Consider the following 21,740-nt stretch of genomic DNA (forward strand, 5'->3'; position numbering starts at 1 on the left):
GGAGGTATGGTTAAAAGTGTTTGCCCAGGCGCATGCGCAGGGGTCTCCAAGATGGCTGCTTAAGCCAAGAGCTCCACACTGCCATGGCTGAATGGTGCACCTATCGGGGGGTTCCAGGACCCTAGGACCCAGCACACCGGCACCAGCCAACAGCGGAACACCCCAGGAACAGCCACATGTCCACGGTTTCAGCCTGGAGAGACCTGGGGCCGCAATCTGCTACAGAAGCAGCACAATCCGAATCCAAGATGGCGGGCGCCATGCAGCCACACACACCAGGCACAGAGGAACTCTGAGGACTCAAGCAAACTCTAACACCAGCCACCATGATCTTCACCCCGGGGTCTCGTGTGAGTAATCACCGGCCACCTTATCGGACACACAATGGAAGATCCTTGTCTCCGCCCCTCTTTATCCCACCAACAGACATCTGGACTTCAGCTGTAACCCCCCCCCCATAATTATATCCTCTCAGCTCCTGACCTTTTCATGAAACTTTCAGAACTGCTGGACAGAGGCCTAGCACAAACGGTAGCTAAAATCACTGGTGATATTCGGATAGATTTCCAAAACCTGGGATCCAGTCTCCCCTGACATGCCGAGGGCATGCCATACAGGTCTTCACTGACATCTCACCTACTACCATACAAAAAAGGAGAACCATGAAACCCCTTCTAACAGTTCTGTTCCAAAAGGACATTAAGTACAGATGGGCTTTCCGCTTTGCTCTGAAGTTTGATTTCAAAGGCAAGACCACAGATTCCAAGAGGGTGAACGCATCCTCCTGGACCTGAGACTCATCTCACAAGAAGCAGCAATGAACTTTGCTAACTCCTGTTCAAGATCAGCCAAGCGTCCCTCTCCAAGCCCCCTGATGACCGTTTGCTACCAACCTAAATATAAATGCTCCAAGGACACTAGGCCCCCCTGATATTCTAAACTCTACACTCTGATGTCACTGTCAATATTTCAGGGCCTGGTGATTGCAAAGCGGTTGAATCACAGTTCCCTAATTTAATACTTTTTCATTATTTGCCTATATTATGCTTTTTGGAAAATTCATCCCTTACCACAAACATTCAGTTTTTTCTAAGTTCGAGTTTCCCATTGATACACTTCATACTGCAATCCTGACACACTGGGGTGTGTCCCTGGGTTAGGTCACCACCCCTCCTAGAGGGTGTGGGGATTGTTTGCTTTTTTTTGGGCAGCAGGATCCTACTCACCTGCTGTCTTCTCGGATGCTTAGGGGGCTTGAGTGTTATGTCCTTTTATCTCCATCTCTTCTTCATTCTCACCTCTTTCTCGTTTCCAGCCAACCACCAAACTCTGTGCAGAATACCTATCTCCTAGGAGGTCAAATGTTCCAGATTCCAGGATCAGACCAATGGCTCACCACATGTAAGTGGCGGTGAATTGGGCACAGGCCTTTCCTTCCAGATCCATGACTTGTAATGCACCACCAGCTGCTCCGTTTGAGTAGCTACTCCCAATGCCCAGGGGCTAAATTCCCCTATCAAATGCAGAAAAATCCAGGATAAGACATGGATGTGTGAATAAGGATGAGCCAGCCTTCCGGGCCATGCTGTCACTTCCACACTGAGAAAGTAAAGCAGCATGACTAAAATGGTTACCCCTAGAAACTGATCACTTTCTACCTTCACTTCTCTAACCTTCTCTTTAAAAATGAAAGGATGAAGCTGAGAGTGGTTTTCTGGCATGTTCACTTTTTAGAGGACTAGGACAATGAATGCTCACTTGAGGAGTATATAAGAATGTTATGAATAGAAATAAACTGACAATGAAATAACAAGTAAAATAAATGTCTAACGGAAATGTCTTTAATTTAATCTGTTTTGTATGCTATGACAGCCTTATTTAATACACTGTCAGCATGAACGGACAGACAATGTATTTGAAATGTCAAAGAGGCAAAGTGATTTGCAGGACACCCATAAAGTTAATAACCCAGTATGGTTTGAAAAATTGTAGTGGAGAGGGAATGCAATTCTTTTGTCTAAAAGCAAATACATCCAAGTATGAATGGCAGTGTCCGCCCACACACTTCAGCCTTGAGAGATACAGTTCAATAATTTCACAATTCAGAAATCCAGAAGCAATACAAACCATTATTGTAATTTTTCAGTCTCTAGGATTCACAGAACAATATAAATATGCATTAACCACTTCAGGACCTTAAGTGTATAGGGTACACCTCAAAATGTAATCTTGGATGCCCAGGTCTTTCCCACTACCATGGCTTCTATGTTAGCCTTCATTAATAAATATGTTGTACCAATATTATTTTTACAATATATTTAGACATTCTTTTATGTATAGATCAAAGGATCAGTTTTTCAAGCAAGTGGGAAAAACAATTTAATAATGTTTTTTTTTTTAAATTTGCGAAAAAACCCTTTTAATGCCTTAGTTAACGTTTTACTAAACTAGGACAATGCATCCAATATATCTGATCTCCCACCGTACACAGAACATAGAAATGCAATAGTTTTAGTAAATATAAACGGCTAAATACCGTTTCTCATCAGCAGTTAGAGCAGTCTTGTGACTTCTATCAGTGTCTAAATAAAGCTTGTAGGAGAAGTTTTCATTCTCCACTGATTGTCCTATGAGGCTGCAGGACCCCTGACCCTCTCTGCCAGGACAGTGCTGATTGGCCCTGTGCTGATCACATGCACCCTCCCAAGAAAAAAAAAGTGTGCCTGTAAATAGCAAATCACAGAATAAAATTAAAGATTTTTAAACACTGATCAACTTGTGTTTTGTTATGTGTGTTTTTATTTTTGGATTGTATAGAAAAAAAAATGTCAACCTAATTTCTAACAATAATATATATACATTATATACTCGTGTATAATCAAAGTTTTTCAGCACATTTTTTATACTGAAAAAGCCCCCCTCAGCTTATACTCGAGTAAGGCAGAAGGGCCCGGCTGTCTGGGAAGGCAGGTGTCACGTACCTAGTAGGCGAGCCCGGAATGCAGGAAGCGGCCCCTCGTAGCCCCTGGCTAAAGAACCCCTGGAGATGGTAACAGAAGCTCAAAAGTTCAGGGGGCACAAGTGCCTGGCGGGTAGATGCTGGTCCGGATGGGCAGCAGGACACCAACAGCGAGCAGATGAAGCTGAAGACAAGAGACTGGTGTAGGCAGGCACAAGTGGTAGACTGGCTGGCAGACGGACGTCAGCGGGTACAGCAGTCACAGGATATCCAACCAGGGAGGTAGGAACAGCAGAGTCGGGTACAGGCCGGGTCAGCAGGTAGCGGTCAACGTGGTACAAGAGGGATGAGGCAGAGGCGTAGTCAGACAAGCAGGAGGTCGTAGGCAGGCAGCAACGGATCAGGGTCAAGGTCAAGCCGGGTAACAGGAACTAAGGTAACAGATACAGGTATAAGGTAGTAGGATCTCCGAACGCGCTGTAGACTGGTCAGCACGAGTGGAAGGGAGCAAGTGCCTTAAGAAGACTGTAGGGCGCCAAACGGTCGCACGACGAGTCAGCGTGCGCGAGTGGACGTACGCCCGTTCGTGCCCCCACGTGCACGCGTGCGTTCGTTCAAGCCGACGCGAGTGCGTCTGATCGCTCTAGCGCGCGTTAACGGAGCACGACGGGTCCTTGACAACAAACTTCTGTGGGTAAGTCTCTCGTGCGCAAACGAGACGCCAGGACGATCGTGACACTGCCCCCCCCCAAAGGGCAGCCTCCGGATGCCCAACCGAGCCATCTTACTCGGATGGGAGTTCTTAAAAGCACGGATGAGTCTTTTAGCGTGAATATTAGATTCTGGCTCCCAAGAATTCTCCTCCGGGCCGTACCCCTTCCACTTGACCAGAAATTGAGTCTGGTTTCGCCTTTTCCTGCAATGCAGTATGGATTCGATCTCAAATTCAATTTCTCCATTGATCATCACGGGTTCTGGAGGGCCGGTCATCTTGTCAACGAAGGGGTCCGGGACTGCGGGTTTGAGTAGTGACACGTGAAAGACTGGATGGATCCGGAAGGACTCGGGAAGCTTAAGTTCGAAAGCCACGTTATTCAGTTTCCTTTTGATCGGAAAGGGGCCCACAAATTTCGGACCCAACTTCTTAGAGGGGCAGGACAATCTGAGGTTCAAGGTAGACAACCAGACCTGGTCCCCAATCTTGAGATCCAGCTCCCCCCTCCTTTTCCTGTCAAAAACTTCTTTGTTGTGCTCTTGGGACTTGGTCAGGGTCTCTTGTAGAAGCTTGTTGTTTGATTCAAGGAAGTTAAGACGATCCTGTACTGCTGGTACCGAACATTCAGGGAAGGTGCCAGGCAAGAACACTGGGTGGAAGCCGAAGTTCGCGTAGAAGGGGGACTGTTTGGTGGCAGAGTGGACCGTGTTGTTGTAGGCGAATTCGGCCATAGGCAGGAGAGAGGCCCAGTCGTCCTGGGAGAAGGAGGAGAAACAACGGAGGTACTGCTCCAGGGTCTGGTTCGTCCTCTCAGTCTGGCCGTTGGTCTGTGGATGGTAGGCTGAGGACAGACAAAGATCGATCTTTAAGGCTCCGCAGAGCGCTCTCCAAAATCTCGAGGTGAATTGCACCCCCCTGTCTGATGTGATGTTAACGGGAATGCCGTGGAGTCTTACGATTTCTTTGATAAAGGTGTTGGCTGTCTCTGTAGCTGAGGGAGTGCCCTTCATGGGCAGGAAGTGAGCCATTTTGGTAAGTCTATCGACTATAACGAAAATCGTAGAATAGTTCTCTGACGGGGGAAGTTCAACTATGAAATCCATGGAGATCATCCTCCATGGTCTATCAGGAACAGGCAGCGGTCTTAGCAGGCCCCAGGCTCTTGACTTGCTGCCTTTGCTTCGGGTGCAGATGACACAGGTTTCCACGTACCTCTTACAGTCGTCCTTCATGTGAGGCCACCAGAATGTGCGTTGGAGTAGTTCCAGAGTCTTGAATACCCCAAAGTGGCCGGCCAGTGGGTGATCGTGACAGGCGGCCAGGACTGGGGTCCGAACTTCTTGGGGAACAAAGATCTGATTCCCATGCCACAAAAGGTCATCGCTGGAGGACAACGGGATACCGGGTGGAGGTGTTAGGCCTACGGAAGCCTGCTTAATTTGGGATACCACATCCCCCTGGAGCAGAAGGAAGTTCCCCGTAGAGAGGATAGTATCTGTGGATGGCGAGCTCTCCGATTGGTTGTACATGCGGGAGAGAGCATCTGGTTTGGTATTCTTGGATCCGGGACGGTAGGTAATGTGAAATGAAAATCTGGAGAAGAAGAGTGCCCACCTGGCTTGACGGGGCCTCAATCTCTTTGCGGTTTTCAGGTACTCCAAATTTTTGTGGTCCGTATAGACCAGGATCGGGTGGGTGGCTCCCTCCAGCAGGTAGCGCCACTCTTCGAGTGCGAATTTTATCGCCAGTAACTCACGATCCCCGACGTCGTAGTTTCTCTCCGCCTCCGACAACTTACGGGAAATAAAGGCAACTGGGTGGAGTAAGGACTTGGCCCCCTGCCTCTGGGAAAGTATCGCTCCTACTGCAATCTCCGAAGCGTCGACCTCGAGGATGTATGGTAGAGCAGGATTGGGATGTTTCAGGACAGAAGCGGATATAAACAAATCTTTTAAGGTTTTGAAGGCCTCTTGTGCTTCGGGAGTCCAATGAAACTTCCGAGACTGCTTCGTTAGTCCGGTGATGGGAGCGATAATTGCAGAGAAGCCCTTAATGAACTTGCGGTAGAAGTTCGCAAACCCCACAAATCGCTGAACTCCTTTCTTATCGGAAGGGGCAGGCCAGTCCTGAATTGCGGAGACCTTCTGGGGATCCATCTCAATTCCCTTTACCGAGATAATCAGGCCGAGGAACTGGATGCTCGATTGTTCAAAAACACATTCCTCGGGCTTAGCGTATAGACCGTGAAGACGGAGACGGGTCAGGACCTTTTTAACGTGTACCCGGTGATCTGTTAGAGAGGGGGAGAAAATCAGAATGTCATCAAGGTAGACAATTACAAACAGGTCAAGGTAATCTCTAAAAATGTCATTGACAAACTGCTGGAACGTGGCAGGAGCGTTACACAGCCCGAACGGCATCACTCGGTATTCAAAGTGCCCGAAACGGGTACGAAAGGCAGTCTTCCACTCGTCCCCTTTCCTAATGCGGACGAGGTTGTAAGCCCCCCGAAGATCCAGCTTAGAGAATATTTTAGTGGAACCTAGTCTCTGAAAAAGTTCGGGAACCAATGGCAAAGGGTAGCGGTTCTTGATCGTGATTTTGTTCAACGCCCGATAGTCCACGCATGGGCGTAGAGAGTGGTCTTTTTTTTCCACAAAGAAAATCCCCGCACCAGCTGGGGAAGTAGAGGGTCGGATAAATCCCTTTTCAAGATTTTCATCCAAGTAGGTTTTCAGAGTGCTAAGTTCAGATTCAGACAGAGGGAAAATTCTTCCAAAGGGAATCTCGGCCCCCGGGAGTAGTTCGATGGGGCAGTCATAGGTCCTATGAGGTGGTAGGGTTTCAGCCCCTTTTTTACTGAACACGTCTAGGAAGTCGTGGTATTCTCTAGGCACAGCTTGCCGGGTGTCATCATCTGCTTCCAAACAGAGGAGGGCCGGAGAGTCCCTGTTAATTGCTGGATAGCAATGCTGGAGGCAGTAGTCCGAAGGGAATTCAATTTTTCCGGTGGCCCAGTTGATACGTGGATTATGTGCCTTCAACCAAGGCATGCCTAGAATGATGGGGAACAGGGGAGATTTGATGACGTCTAGGCACAGGAATTCTTGGTGAGTCCCGGCGATGACAGCAGAGAGGGGACTAGTCTCCTGAGTCACCGGTCCTGATTCTAGAGCGGACCCATCGGCCAGGTATACCGAGAGTCCCTTCTCTCTCGGTCTAAGGGGAATCTTGTTCTTCAGGGCAAAGGATACGTCCATAAAACCACTGCATGCCCCCGAATCAATAACTGCGTGGGTTGAAATAGTCCTTCCTGGAAGCTGCAAAAGAACAGGAACAGCCAGGTGAGAGGAGTTTTCAGACAGCACTGACGAAGGAACAGGTGGAACAGGTAGGCACTTACGTATCTTGGCTGGGCAGGAGCGAACAAAGTGTCCTGATTCTCCACAGTACATACAGAGGTTGTTGACCCGGCGTCGTTGGCGTTCCTCTGGGGTCAGTGATGGACGGAGTAGCCCTAACTGCATCGGTTCTGGGGGATCCAGCGTGGCTGTGGCAGGAACTGAAGGAGCTGGGTGAGCGGAACTAGGTACCCGTGGCAACATCCAGACAGGGCGTGCGGCTGAAGAGGAACGTTCTTAGCGGCGTTCCCTCAAGCGCCTATCAATTTGAACGGAAATGTCTATCAGGGCCTCCAGGGTTTCTGGAATGCCAACACGTGCCAACTCATCCTTCAAAGGCTCGGACAGGCCCATGCGGAACTGATATCGCAGGGCGGCGTTATTCCAGTCCGTGTCAGCGCTCCATCGACGGAACTCCGACACGTAGTCCTCCACAGGCCTGCGACCTTACTGCAGAACGTGTAGGGCTGCTTCTGCAGTTGCTGCAAGTTGGGGATCCTCATAGAGTCTGGACATTGCCATAAAAAAGGTGTCTAAGGATGGGTCCTTGCGTTCCAGTAGGCGATGTGCCCAGGCTTGGGGTTCGCTCGTTAGGAGGGAGATAACGAACCCCACCTTGGTCGCCTCGAGGGAGAAGGTCCTCGGTTGCAGGGCGAAGTAGAGCTCACAAGAGTTACGGAAGGCTCTAAACTTGTTCCGGTCACCAGTGAACCGCTCTGGGGTTGGTACTCTGGGCTCAGGTGGCATCATCACCACTGAAGGCGGGGTATGGCCCCCTGGAACAACGGGCGGAGAAGCAGATAGTGCTTGGACTTGCTCTTCCAGTCTGCCGTAGCCTTCCTGTAGGCTCTTTACTGCCTGGGTAAGGCCGGCCAAATGGCGGCACAGTTCGTCCATGGGGGAGGCTCCCTGCGCAGGCTCGGACATGGCTGACCAGTACTGTCACGTACCTAGTAGGCGAGCCCGGAATGCAGGAAGCGGCCCCTCGTAGCCCCTGGCTAAAGAACCCCTGGAGATGGTAACAGAAGCTCAAAAGTTCAGGGGGCACAAGTGCCTGGCGGGTAGATGCTGGTCCGGATGGGCAGCAGGACACCAACAGCGAGCAGATGAAGCTGAAGACAAGAGACTGGTGTAGGCAGGCACAAGTGGTAGACTGGCTGGCAGACGGACGTCAGCGGGTACAGCAGTCACAGGATATCCAACCAGGGAGGTAGGAACAGCAGAGTCGGGTACAGGCCGGGTCAGCAGGTAGCGGTCAACGTGGTACAAGAGGGATGAGGCAGAGGCGTAGTCAGACAAGCAGGAGGTCGTAGGCAGGCAGCAACGGATCAGGGTCAAGGTCAAGCCGGGTAACAGGAACTAAGGTAACAGATACAGGTATAAGGTAGTAGGATCTCCGAACGCACTGTAGACTGGTCAGCACGAGTGGAAGGGAGCAAGTGCCTTAAGAAGACTGTAGGGCGCCAAACGGTCGCACGACGAGTCAGCGTGCGCGAGTGGACGTGCGCCCGTTCGTGCCCCCACGTGCACGCGTGCGTTCGTTCAAGCCGACGCGAGTGCGTCTGATCGCTCTAGCGCGCGTTAACGGAGCACGACGGGTCCTTGACAACAAACTTCTGTGGGTAAGTCTCTCGTGCGCAAACGAGACGCCAGGACGATCGTGACAGCAGGAGAGCTCCGTGGCTGCGCTGGCTTTTGGAATGTGTGTGAGTTTTTATTGAGTTTACATGGGGCTCTTTGCTGCCCCCTCTGGTAAATTCCTACATGTGCACCCCTCTTGTGTCCTGCACAAGCCTGGGAGTGGGACAAGGAACACCACCTAACAAGTAAGGGTTGTTCTACAAGTAAGGGGGGTGTGTCTGTGTGCATGTGTGTGTCTGTGTACATGTTTGTGTGTGTCTGTTTATGTGTGTGTGTGTGTATGTGGTGCCTGTGTACATGTATGTGTGTGTGTCTGTTTACATGTGTGTGTCTGTGTACATGTGTGTGCCTGTGTACGCGTGTGTGCCTGTGTACGTGTGTGTGCCTGTGTACGTGTGTGTGCCTGTGTACGTGTGTGTGCCTGTGTACGTGTGTGTGTCTGTGTACATGTGTGTGCGCCTGTGTAATTTACCATTAGCTGTTGCATTTCTGCATTTCCCACCCTAGGCTTATATTGAGTCAATACGTTTTCCCAGTTTTTGTGGTAAAAAAGGGTTGGCTGATACTTTTCATGTGACAACACTGAAGAAATGACACTTTTCTACAATGTAAAGTAGTGAGTGTACAGCTTGCATAACAATGTAAATTTGCTGTCCCTTCAAAATAACTCCACACACAGCCAATAACCGCTGGCAACAAAAGGGAGTTCACCCCTTTTGTTTTTTTTTCAGCTAGCAGTCTTGCACGGGCATAGTGGAACAAACAGCTTTTTTTTTTTTTTGTCAGAACAGAAAAAGGTAGCAACCTTTCCTTGCAATGTAGACAGATCACCCAGGTATGATTGTTTTGTTTTGTTTTCTTACCAAAAGTGGAGTTACACTTTAAGAAAATAAAAGGTTTATTATATTTAAAGATAAGGAGCCCATTTACAATATCAGCTTGTGGTAAAGTGTGTTTGCACACAGTGCAGTATGTTGTGGTGCCATGCCATGTACCTAGGCAGCATAGCACTTCAATACACAGATGCACATTTGTGCGTTGCAGTGAGTTGTGTAAATAAAAAATTGTGCTTGTCCCTTTTTTCAGTTGTTTTAAAAATAAATTATCTGACCTAACACAGCATGCCTGAACCTGTGCCTAAAATTTAGTGATAGGTCAAGAGGGAATACTTCTCTAACTGCTCGAAAAATACATAAGCCTGCATCTCTGTTCTCTCAATTTTACCATAAAAAAAAAAAAGACAAATTTAGGCTTATTCACTTAAGCAATTATCCATGTGCAACGCGCAGTATACTGCAGCAACTAAACATCACCTTTCTGATTTCAGAAAACAAATACGACACATTCTTGACTATTGAATTTCACATATTGTTGCTTTCTGTGTTGGTTTCACTGCTGGAAGCCTTTTCATTGGCTTTATTGACAAGTTTATACGACTTCTGACGAGAAATTAGCTTCATGTTCCAAGCAGGAAAATACGACAGGGAGCAGAAAGAACACATGTTGCTAAAGTGATACTTTCCAAAATGAAAATAGAATAATACCTTTAAAATGCATTTATAATTTTTTTTTTTTTAAGTTCATGCACACAGGGATTTTACAGGCATTTATATGCCTAGCGCATTTTTTCCAGCGCTTTTCTGCTTTCACATTTGGAAAATATGTCTGAAATGAGCATTGACCTTTATAAGAATATGACTGCATACAGTACTTGTATGGAAGGCTGTACACAGCATGTGCGGCTCCCTGGGCATGGGAAAGTGCCGGGAAATTATGATAGGCACATACAATTCCTGTAGAATCCATGTATGCATGAATCCTATAACTTTTGTATATTATATGGAAATGTGAAGAGACATCTGCTGTTTTTCTTTTACGTTCTACGTGCCATCAGGGAGATTTCACTTTACTTTCTGGCCAAGAGACACAACAGGATAAGATGGGTAATTCATTCTTAAGCCCCATACTCACTCTCAGATTTTCTGCTGATTCTTTCCTTCAGATTTACCAAAACCATGTAGTGCAAGGGCCTGCCTGGTTGCATAAAAAATTGAAACTCTTAAGGTTTGACCTCCTATTTTATGGTTTTAGTAAATCTGAAGGAAAAAATCAGCAGAGAATCTGATAGTGTGAATGGGGGCTTTAGACAGCAGTCATCAGAACAGGTGTCTTTAGTAGAAGATTCCCCAATCACCTCCTGTCTCAGTAACAACTGTAAAATATTAATTTCCTATAACTTTCTATATGTATGCCATCAGTACAAACACAAATGCCTAGACTTTCCAGACAGCCATAATGCAGCCATTCTATCAGGAGGTGAGCTTTAATTGGATAACGGAAGGCACGTGGATGTAGTGTATGCAGATTTTGTTAAGGCATTTGATACAGTACCCTACAAACGATTAGTTAATAGTTTGTAAAGGTATTCAGGTTAAAAATATTTTGGCATTGAAGACATGTTATGTTCCTGGATAGAAAACAGGTTGCAGGACCATTTCCAGAGAGTGGCAAAAAATGGCATATTTTCCGAATGATCTGGAGTTGTGAGCCGAGTGCCCCAGCACTCTGTCCGTGGGCCAATTTTGTTTACCTCGGTATAGAGTTTGGAATAAATAGTTCAATCTCAGTGTTTGCTAACGATACAAAACTAAGTAGGGCAATAACTTCACAGCAGGATATAGCAACATTACAAGAAGACGTAAGCAACGTACACACGATCGGAAATCCTGCCAGCAAAAGTCCGATGAGAGCTTTTGGTTGGAAATTCTGACCGTGTGTATGCTCCATCAGACTTTTGCTGGTGGAATTTCCGCCAGCAAAAGATTGAGAGCAGGTTCTCTATTTTTCCCGATGGAAAAAGTTCCGATCGGAAATTCCAATCGTCTGTAGCAATTCCGACACACAAAATTCCTACGTATGCTCGAAAACAATTCAATGCATGCTTGGAAGCATTGAACTTAATTTTCTTGGCTCATTGTAGTGTTGTATGTCACCGCGTTCTTGACGGTTGAAAGTTCAGAGAACTTTTATGTGACCGTGTGTATGTAAGCCAAGCTTGAGCGGAAGTCCGTCGGAAAAACCATCCAAGATTTTTCTAATGAAAACTCTGATCGTGTGTACTTGGCATAAGTTAAAATAGAGGGGTGGACAACAATATGGGAGATGATGTTCAATGTAGGAAAATGCAAAGTAATGCTTTTGCGAGATTAAAATATGCACCACACATCTGCAAAGGGGAAGCACATTTTTGTGCATTGTGGGAAAGTGCACAATTTTACACATGTTCCTGCAATGTACTGGTGTGAATGAATGTCATCAGCTTTAGGTATTTTTTGGTAACTCCAGAAAATCACTTTAACATATGCGACTTAGGTTCATTATGGGTCTTTAACATCAACAGTTCTTACCGTGTTTGTTATAAACTCGTGAGGACGCTTCCAGCAATGAACTTTTAAATTAGCCGGCAATTCAATCTTTCCTTCAGGATCATCAAAGAAATGCTGAAAAAAAGGGTATAATTACTGTGGGCTAAATATGTATATCATTTTTAGACAAAGAATATGCTCTGTACTAGGGCATATCACAGCACAGGGTCTTAATTTATACAGACTTACAATACTTGCATAAGCAAAATCATTATATTCTGTTTTCATTTAATCTTTCATATGCTGAAGTTTCAGATTATATTACTGTATATTTTTTAGCAGCTTAAAAGATTTATCATGCTGTATCAGTGGTGTAGCAGGAGAAGCTTGCACAGCTACCTAGGAAGATAATAAAGCCTAACCCATAAATTTAAAATGAATTTATGTGTTTCTTAATGAATAGTTACTGTCTTTAAATATCTACTCTCACAAATAATTTAACTGCAGATTTCACAATTTCATTTATTGTCCAACATTAAAGAAATGTGTTTAAATACAATAATTTTCTACTACCTCATCAATCCTTAAATTGTAGGATGGAAGCATGTAGCATGGAAACCACATGCGGCTCAAAGCCAGAGACATATCCCTCATTTTTTTGTGTGTGTAGTGCACGTGGGTGCAAAGCGGGATGGGGCCCACTGTGCACGCAATACACACACTGGGGATTCAATTTAGGAAGAGTCACTTTGAGCTGAAACCACGCCTGTCACTTGAGACTGTAGTTCTCAAAAGTAATATGATCTGTGATGACAGGATTTGTGAATGGCGTCCAATGAAGCCCAGGAATCAAGTCAACAAAAATAAGGTTTGGAGAGTGGAAGCAGCATGGAGATGCTGAGATCTAACGGAGGTTAGTGTGCAGGTGGCTGTACTGTTGTGTTGCATTTGAAATAGACCTCCTGTACACTATGACTTTCTGTTTGGGAGGATATGCTGATATAAAGTGACAGTACTACAGTATGCCCCAACCGGCAGAACAATTCCACCATGTCTGGGTCAAGATCTACTTCATAGGGTAAGTTCTTTACCTTGAAGAACTGGACAAGCAATTTAGAATCTTACTTACAGAAAATGAGTCTACAGTTTACAGGAGCTTAAATATTTCCTCATTTAAAGAGATTAGATTTCCTGGCTGAAAAGGCCAGAAAGTATGAGGATATTTTTCTGTTACCTGTTTTTGATTATGCAAATCTCCTGCATGGGCAAATGTACTGTTTTGAACGTTTACTTATGTTTGTTAATAATAATAATAATAATAATAATAATAAAAAAAAAGTGGGCTGGCAAGCCTTTATACCTTAGTATGGACGGGCAGGAACTCCCTATAAACAATTTTACCACTGAGCTAACAATCCCTCAATATCACAAACACACAATGTCGAGTGACAAATCAATTTACCCAGGCTGTTTACTAATCCCCTTGCATGCCATATATGCAGACGATGGAAACTCTGGGCCACAAAGAGTTCTGACCTAAGGCTGCTAAATGACTGAAGATACAAGGACCACTGCCCTTTGCAAACACCTAAGTAGTGCTTAGTAGGTACTCACTTACTAAGTTTTAGCTTTAGTATATCTATGCAATAGATTAATATCACAACTAGGGATGAGATCAGGTGTGTTTGGATCCTAGTCTGAACCTATCTGAGCAATCTGGCCAGGGAGCTGCCAAAGTACTTTGCCAATTATAAGCAGCTGAGGCATTCCATGCCCCTTGCAAAAAATATGTCTGTGGGGTGGAAGATGTCTCAGCAGTTTATAATTGGCATAGGGCAGTGACAGCTTCCTGATGGACTCACTGAGGTGGGATCGAACTAGGATCCAAACACTAATAAAAAACTGGCCACAAAATCCGACAAATTTTGTTGTTGGAATGTCCGATCGTGTATACAAGGGCTCCCACATCTATCCATTCCATGCATGTGCTTCCACTGTGGAGACACTTATAAATTTGTAGTGTTGGGACTGCAAGCAACACAGGGTGCTGTGACGAGGCCTTGCACCTTTCACATGCGTTTGCAAAGATGTGCTAACTAAATCCCCTGCTTTTAACAGACAGTTAAACAGGTAAATTTGGTTGGTCAGCAGATTGGGTGGTGAGTTGAGCTATGGAATTGTTTTTGTCTTATAGGATCCAAACACGTCTCAGCTCATCCTTTATTACAACCAAGTCTATTCACTAGGAAATTCAGTGTGTTGTTGCTTCTCCTCCCCCAGCACTTATGCAACTGAGCACAGAGGGAATGTGATCACTTAAAAAAATTGAAAAAAGGGTATTTATAATGTATTTTTTTATATCTATACATACATGTTTTGCCTTTTATTTAAATTTTAAACTGAGTGGGCTGTTTTACAAGGTGATTGTTTACAATCACCTTAAAGTGTTACTAAACCCACAACAGTCAAATCAGTCTGTATATGCAGTAAAGCATGCTTGTTATACTCACTGTAGAATCTAAGGGGTTAATCCTTTGCATTGTGTACAAAGGCTGCTTGATCCTGTCTTCTCTGATCCACCCCTTCTTTCCCTGTCTCCAAAACATAACCTGATATTTACAGAGCCAGGGGATGGGCTGCACATGCTCAGTTTTGTGTGTATTGCTAGAGAGTTTTTTTTTTCTTGGGGGAGTGCATGTGATCAGCACAGGGCCAATCAGCACTGTCCAGACGTGTCTAGACAGAGGATCAGAGGAGAATGAAAACTCCTCCTACAAGCTTTACTAGGAACTGATAGAAGTCACAAGGCTGCTATATACTGGTGATGAGAAAAGGTATTTAGCAGTTTATATTTACTAAAATAATTGCATTTCCATGTTCTGTGTACTGTGGGGAACCAGATATAATGAATGCAGGCTCCTGGGTGTAGTAACACTTTAATGTATAAAGAAAGGTACTGTAAATTAAGTGCATAATCTAAGTATACAAAGCTAAAGATGAATCAAAATGTGTCCAGTTCAACAAGGGTCAGCTGAATTTTGATCCACACATGGACATCCCTGTTCAACAGAAGTCAATCTTAAAATTGACTTTTACTGAGCAGTAATGTTGGAAAGCTTTTTTCAATCAGTGACTGCAAGAGTTCCGTCACAATACAATGTCAAGTACAAGTGGGAGAAATTTCTTCAGCCACCTCACTTATTTGGATAGAGAAATGCGTTTTTTTGTTTGTTTTTGTTTTTTTTTGAAAATTCAGCCTGTTGGATGCACAAAAAAAGAAAAAAAAAGAAAAGAGGATCCATCTATGACCAGCTTTAGGGATAGGCTTTGCAGACCCCTTGAACTCTTTTTGCTTTGATGATGTAATTGATAGTTTAGAACCTATAATCATGAACCGTGAATTATAGTTGAAAGTAATAATTTAACTGTACTTACAAGTGCTGGACCTTTTCCACCTTTTTCCTTCTCTTTACTGGGTTTTCCTGTATCCCACTTCTCAGAGTTTATATCTGCTTCATTCCACTCTGGCCATATAGAAAGTCTTCCCTTTTTAAACTCGATTGATGCAGTCACTGTGCTAGCGACCACTGATGCCATGCTAGAAAGAATTAACAGCTTGATTAGCAATAAAGACATTTGCTGTATGCTGATAACATCTAAAGTCTAAAAGTAGGTAATGAATAATCAAACTTTTACCAATTTTTTAATTACATTTGCTGATATAAGGGCACAGTAAGAACACTACAAAATGTATTTTAATACCGCTAGAAAGTACCGTACTGTACCTACCGTATATGTATTTTTTAATTTTTATTACAGGCATTTATATAGCACCAACAATTTACACAGCACTTTACATATGTATTGTACATTCACATCAGCCCTAAAAAGGAGCTTACAATCTAAGATCCCCGACTCAAAATCATACATACACATACTAGGGCCAATTTAGAGCCATTCCATTTATGTTGCAGTATAACTAAAGGCAACATTTTTTTTTTCAGTTTTGGATATAGTGCAGAGGGATTAGAAGGCTTGTAAGTTTTTATTGCTGTATGTGTCCCCGTTAAGGATAGTCACCCTCTCTATTTGTCCTGTTTACCATCATCATTGAAAGTGATCATCGAAAATAAAAGAAAATCCCAAATCCCAAATTTTGGGTTGTGTCCAGAAAAGTATTAGTGGAGAAATCTTGCTATGAGGACACTAGTTTTTATGACCTCAGGGTCCCCAAGGATTTCCCTTAATTTGCCGGGATTTCCTTTGACTTCTGTTTGGCTATGAGACAGGAAGTGAAAAGGAAATCTCCCCAATGGCACACAGATGGTTAAAAAAAAATCTGACAGGGGTTATAACACTCTCTTGCTCTAGACATAATTGAAAAAAAAGGTTTTGCCTATAGTTCTACTCTATTGCTAGATCAAAATGTCAAAACTTTGCTACAGCACCAAAAAATGTATGAAAGTTCCCACAAGAACTGTCTAAGTTTATTCTGCTTAAAACAATCAATCCAGTTCCCTGTCCTGAAAATTTTAATTTGAATCTGATTGGCTGCTGTGTGGCAATGCTGATCACAGATCTATTATGTAACTTTGTCAAAATACCTCTATTTTCAAAGGTATTATCTGTACAAAACAAAGTCATAAAATGTATTGAATGATTTCAAATGGGTCAAACTCACATATTTCCTCTGAAATACACTTCACTATATCGTTTGAACCACTCACAGAATCACTCCCACAGTCATGTAATTTAACATTCAGCAAGACAACTGTCACTATATAATTATGTCATTAGTATGCCTGCAACATACAGCATGAAATTGGTTATTTAGACTTCACAGAGGTGCTGTTTTCTTCTTGGCAGAGCAGTTATTCTACACAACTACAATTAATAGTTGTACACAATCATTCTGAAAACAATAATTCTTGGGGAAAATTTGGTTTTTCAGATTTAAGAATGCTGCCTTGTCCTCCCATCTGTTATAGGATATAACAGTGACTGACAGCATGACAGTCTCTCAATCTGGCATTCTTGACAACTTTGTATTTATTTTCATTTACATCCATGTTGTGATCCATATTAAATTGTGGAAATGGAAAATCCTTGAAGGGTAGATAGAATTTTACTTACAAGCTTATATAATGAGATTAAATACTATACTATGAACATTTTACTGTGCTCTGCAACCACTGTTTAGCTGCTGTCCACATAAACCTTTATATATATTCACAACCCAGGATTTTCAACTATAAAATATACCATATATAAGAAATCCTTACAACAAACTGAACCTATTGCCCACTATTTTTTCTCTCCCCTGGACTCATTTGTAAAATCTGTAATCTACAGTGCCTTGCAAAGGTATTCACCTCCCTTGGCATTTTTCGTGTTTTGTTGCTCACAACCTGGAATTAACATAGATTGTTTGAGAATTTGCATCATTTAATTTACAGAACATGCCCACAACTTTGAAGATTTTTTTTTTATTGTGAAGCAAACAACAAATAGGAAAAATAACAGAAAAAGTCAATGTGCATAACTATTCACCCCCCTAAGGTAAATACTTTGTAGAGCACCTTTTGCGGCTATCACAGCTCCACTTTGGATAAGTCTCTATGAGCTTGCCACATCTTACCACTGGGATTTTTGTCCATTCCTCCTTGCAAAATTGCTGCAGCTCCTATAAGTTGGATGGTTTGCATTTGTTAAAAGCAAGCATTGTCTGACCACAGATTTATATTGGATTAAGGTCTGGGCTTTGACTAGGCCATTCCAACACATTTACAGGTTTCCCCTTAAACCACTGAAGTGTTGCTTTAGCAGTGTGTTTGGGTCATTGTCCTGCTGGAAGGTGAACCTCCATCCTAGCCTCAAATCACACACAGAGTGGTACAGGTTTTGCTCAAGAATATCCCTGTATTTAGCACCATCCATCTTTCCCTCAACTCAGACCAGTTTCCCAGTCCCGACTGATGAAAAACATCCCCACAGCATGATGCTGCCACCACCATGTTTCATTGTGGGGATGGTGTTCTTTGGGCAATGTGATGTGTTGGGTTTGCACCAGACATCGTTTTCTTTGATAGCCAAAAAGTTCAATTTTAATCTCATCAGACCAGAGCACCTTCCTCCATACATTTTGGGAGTTTCCCACATGCCTTTTCGCAAACTCAAAATGTGGCATTTTGTTTTTTTGCTGAAAGTAATGGTTTACTTCTGGCCACTCTGCCATAAAGTCCAACTTTATGGAGCGTATGGCTTATTGTCGTCCTATGTACAGATACTCCAGTCTCTGCTGTGGAATTCTGCAGCTCCTCCAGTGTTACCTTAGGTCTCTGTGCTGCCTCTCTAATTAATGCCCTCCTTGCCCGGTCCGTGAGTTTTGGTGTGCAGCCGTCTCTTGGCAGGTTTTACTATTGTGCCACGTTCTTTCCATTTGATTATGATAGAATTGATGGTGTTCCTAGGGATCATAAAAGATTTGGACATCTTTTATAACCTAACCCTGACTTGTACTTCTCAACAACATTGTCCCTTACTTGTTTGGAGAGTTCCTTGGTCTTCATGGCAGTGTTTGGTTAGTGGTGGCTCTTGCTTAGGTGTTTCAGCCTCTAGGGCCTTTCAAAAAGGTGTGTATATGTAATGACAGATCACGTGACACTAAGCCCCTATACACACGGTCGGAGATTTCGACAACCAAATCCGTCGGATTTTGCCCGTCGGATCTTGTCCCAAACTGTTGCATACACACGGTCGGACTAAGTTGTTGAAAAATCCGATCTTTCAGAACGTGATGACTTAATTTCGTTACGATGGGACTACATTCAGGCTAGTAGCCAATAGCTTTGATGTAGGAATTTGATCTGAGCATGCGTGGCACTTGGTCCTATCAAAATTCTCTACACATGATCGGAGTATGTCCGATCGAACCAGTTGGTCGGGAAATATTTCCAACAAGTTGGAAATTTGGGTCTGACGGATGTTCCGGATTATCCGACAACACGGTCCGATGTGACTCATTCCGACGGATTCTCCGATCGTGTGTACAAGGCTTTAGATTGCACACAGGTAGACATCATTTCACTAATTATGTGACTTCTAAAAGTAATTGGTGGCACCAGAGCTTTTTATGGGCTTCAATAACAAAGGGGGTGAATACATATGCACATGCCAATTATCAGTTTTTGTATTTCTGAAAAATAGTTTTATGTATATATTTTTCTAACTTCACCAACTTAGACTATTGTGTTCTGATCCATCACATATAATTCAGATTAAAAAAACATTGAACTAAAGGCTGTAATGTAACAAAACAGGTAAAAAGCCAAGGGGGTGAATACTTTTGCAAGGCACTGTAAATCGATTTGCAGATTCTCTGAATCTACTCTTTTAACACATTTTGATTGAACTTTTAATTATATTTTTTGTTGAAATTACATAGCGATCACAGACATAAAATTATGGTTGCGATTCAAAGTGAGGAGATGAGACTGAAATTATTGCTGTAGCTTTGTCTAATTTTTTGTTATATTTAGTGGGAATGCTTCAGCAGTCCCACTATTGTTATTCATTTTTTTATTTATTAATCATTTTTTTAATTTTAATTTTATTATTATTCTGTACGTTATTTGGCTCCGCGTAACTTCTGCATACTTTCAGCTATTAAAGCTATTCAACTTTTAAAATGTTACGCTCTTTCAGCTGATGATGGGACTTCTTTTCTACTATTTATACTTTTTAAAATATTAAGCTTTTTAACACTTTTTTTAACATTGACGTCAATGAGAGCATGCTTAAAATCTGTAAAATCTTCTTCGGCTGCCAAAAGTTTCAGCTCCTTCATACTTTCACCTACAGACGCCAAACAAACTTTAAAATGTTCACAAAATATTTAGCTATTTGGCTATATCTTTTCAGTTTGATATCTTTTACAGTTTTTGTGAAAAAGCTGTTTAAATTTAGTGATCATTTCATAAAATTTCATAAAATTTAGGGCATCCAGGCTTTTGTTGTCCATTTTGTTTCCATGGTTACCAAAGCTTCTTATACACAGTGATGGGCAGTGGGGGAGAGCACAGACACACCATATACTGATTTATAATAGAGGAATATGATGGGCAGTTTTGATGGTAGCAATATAATGGGGCAGTTTTGATGCTATTCAGCATTCCCACACATTTTCTCCAGGAAATGCATTTTCTAGTTCAATTTGATTGCACATAGAATTCCACACATCAAAAAGGGACATTTGGCCAATACAAGAATAGTATTCATTTCAAAAGCAATGGTAAATGGTTGGTTGATTGCTTCCTTTCTGGTGATTATTTTAAGTTGTTTTTGCAGTTCCCAGTGCATTTTAGACAGTGAAAATGGTCTAAGAAATGCCATGTTCATGGCCAGTCTATGTACCGCAAAGTTCTAAACCAGTGGTCTCCAAAATTTGGCTGGGGGGGCACCAATGATGGGGCACCAATTCTCCCACTGATACCAACAATGGGGCACTATTCCTCCTAATGATGACAACAATGGGGCACTATTCCTTCCACTGATACCAACAACAGGGCAGTATTCCTCCCAATGATACCAACAATGGGGCACCATTCCTTCCACTGATACCAACAAGTCACTATTGTTCCCAAGGATAACAGCAACAGGGCACCACCCCCCCCCCCCCCCCCGTGCCAACTGATGTCTGGAAAATGTCCATTCCCACAAGCCACAGTCCAGCCCCTCTAAAGTTTGAAGGACAATGAACTGGCCCTTTGTTTAGAATGTTTGGGGACCCCTGGTCTAAAAAAACAGACCCACATTTTATTGAATCCCCCAGGAAGGAAAGTTGATTGTGGTACTCTTTAATGGTAGTCTCACTGCATATTGCAATTGGTGGTGACTTTAGGGGACTTGTATTACTGACCATTATGGTTATAAGGATGTGTACGTGCGTGGTATGACTAAGCCCTTGTACACACGATCGGAAATTCCGTCGGAATGTGTCCGATCGGAGCGTTTTGTCGTGTATTCCGACTGTGTGTGGTCTGCATCAGACTGTTTCCGTCTGAATATCCGACGGACCAACTTTTCCAACTTGCCGAAAATATTTTCCGACAAAATGCTCCGATCAGACATACTCCGATCATGTGTAGAGAATTCCGATCGGACTAATTGCCTAAGAAATAATCTCTCAAAATTTACTGTTATGCTGTTGTTCATAGGCTTCCATTGAGTTTCTTTTTAATTCTGTTTTACCTGTGTCCAGAAAATAGATAGCTTAGAAATAATTGCCTTTAGGCTTAGGCAAAGCATTCACTGCTTAATGAGCATTATGTCCAACAAAGATTATTTATTTTTGGGTTGAATGAGTTTATGGCAACTTGTGTGTAAACTGTATATGAGGTTTTTTATTTTATTTTAGTAGCTTCGGATAACCCTCTTTGATTACCATACAATTTGTCACAGATTGAAATTCATCAAAATTGACTTGATGAAAGTTGATATTGACTAGGTATGCTCTACCCCATATGATAGTTTTATTGGTTCCTCCGGATCCAAGCACTGTATTATGGTAAGGAATATGGTAACTTGAGCAAAGCAATGTGACCGATACCTGAATATTTTATAGATTGGGCATCATTCAGGAAAATAGAAGGCACTGTTTG

At 43.2% G+C, this 21,740-nt stretch overlaps 1 protein-coding gene across 2 annotated transcripts in view; it reads right to left on the reverse strand.

The window, feature by feature from the left end:
* The window catches only part of ADGB (androglobin), a 422,031-nt gene that overhangs the window by 374,127 nt on the left and 26,164 nt on the right, over window positions 1-21,740 (reverse strand). For both annotated transcript variants that reach the window (XM_077486347.1, XM_077486346.1), the window contains exons 2-3: window positions 15,517-15,679; window positions 12,124-12,216 (exon numbers count right to left, since the gene is read on the reverse strand). In XM_077486347.1, coding sequence (XP_077342473.1) covers window positions 12,124-12,216; window positions 15,517-15,679 — 256 coding nt within the window. The remainder of the gene's footprint in view (window positions 1-12,123; window positions 12,217-15,516; window positions 15,680-21,740) is intronic.

This window comes from Lithobates pipiens, unplaced genomic scaffold (assembly GCF_037356315.1).
Source record: "Lithobates pipiens isolate NorthernLeopardFrog02 unplaced genomic scaffold, aLitPip1_a1.2 Scaffold_18, whole genome shotgun sequence".
NCBI classification, from domain to species: domain Eukaryota; kingdom Metazoa; phylum Chordata; class Amphibia; order Anura; family Ranidae; genus Lithobates; species Lithobates pipiens.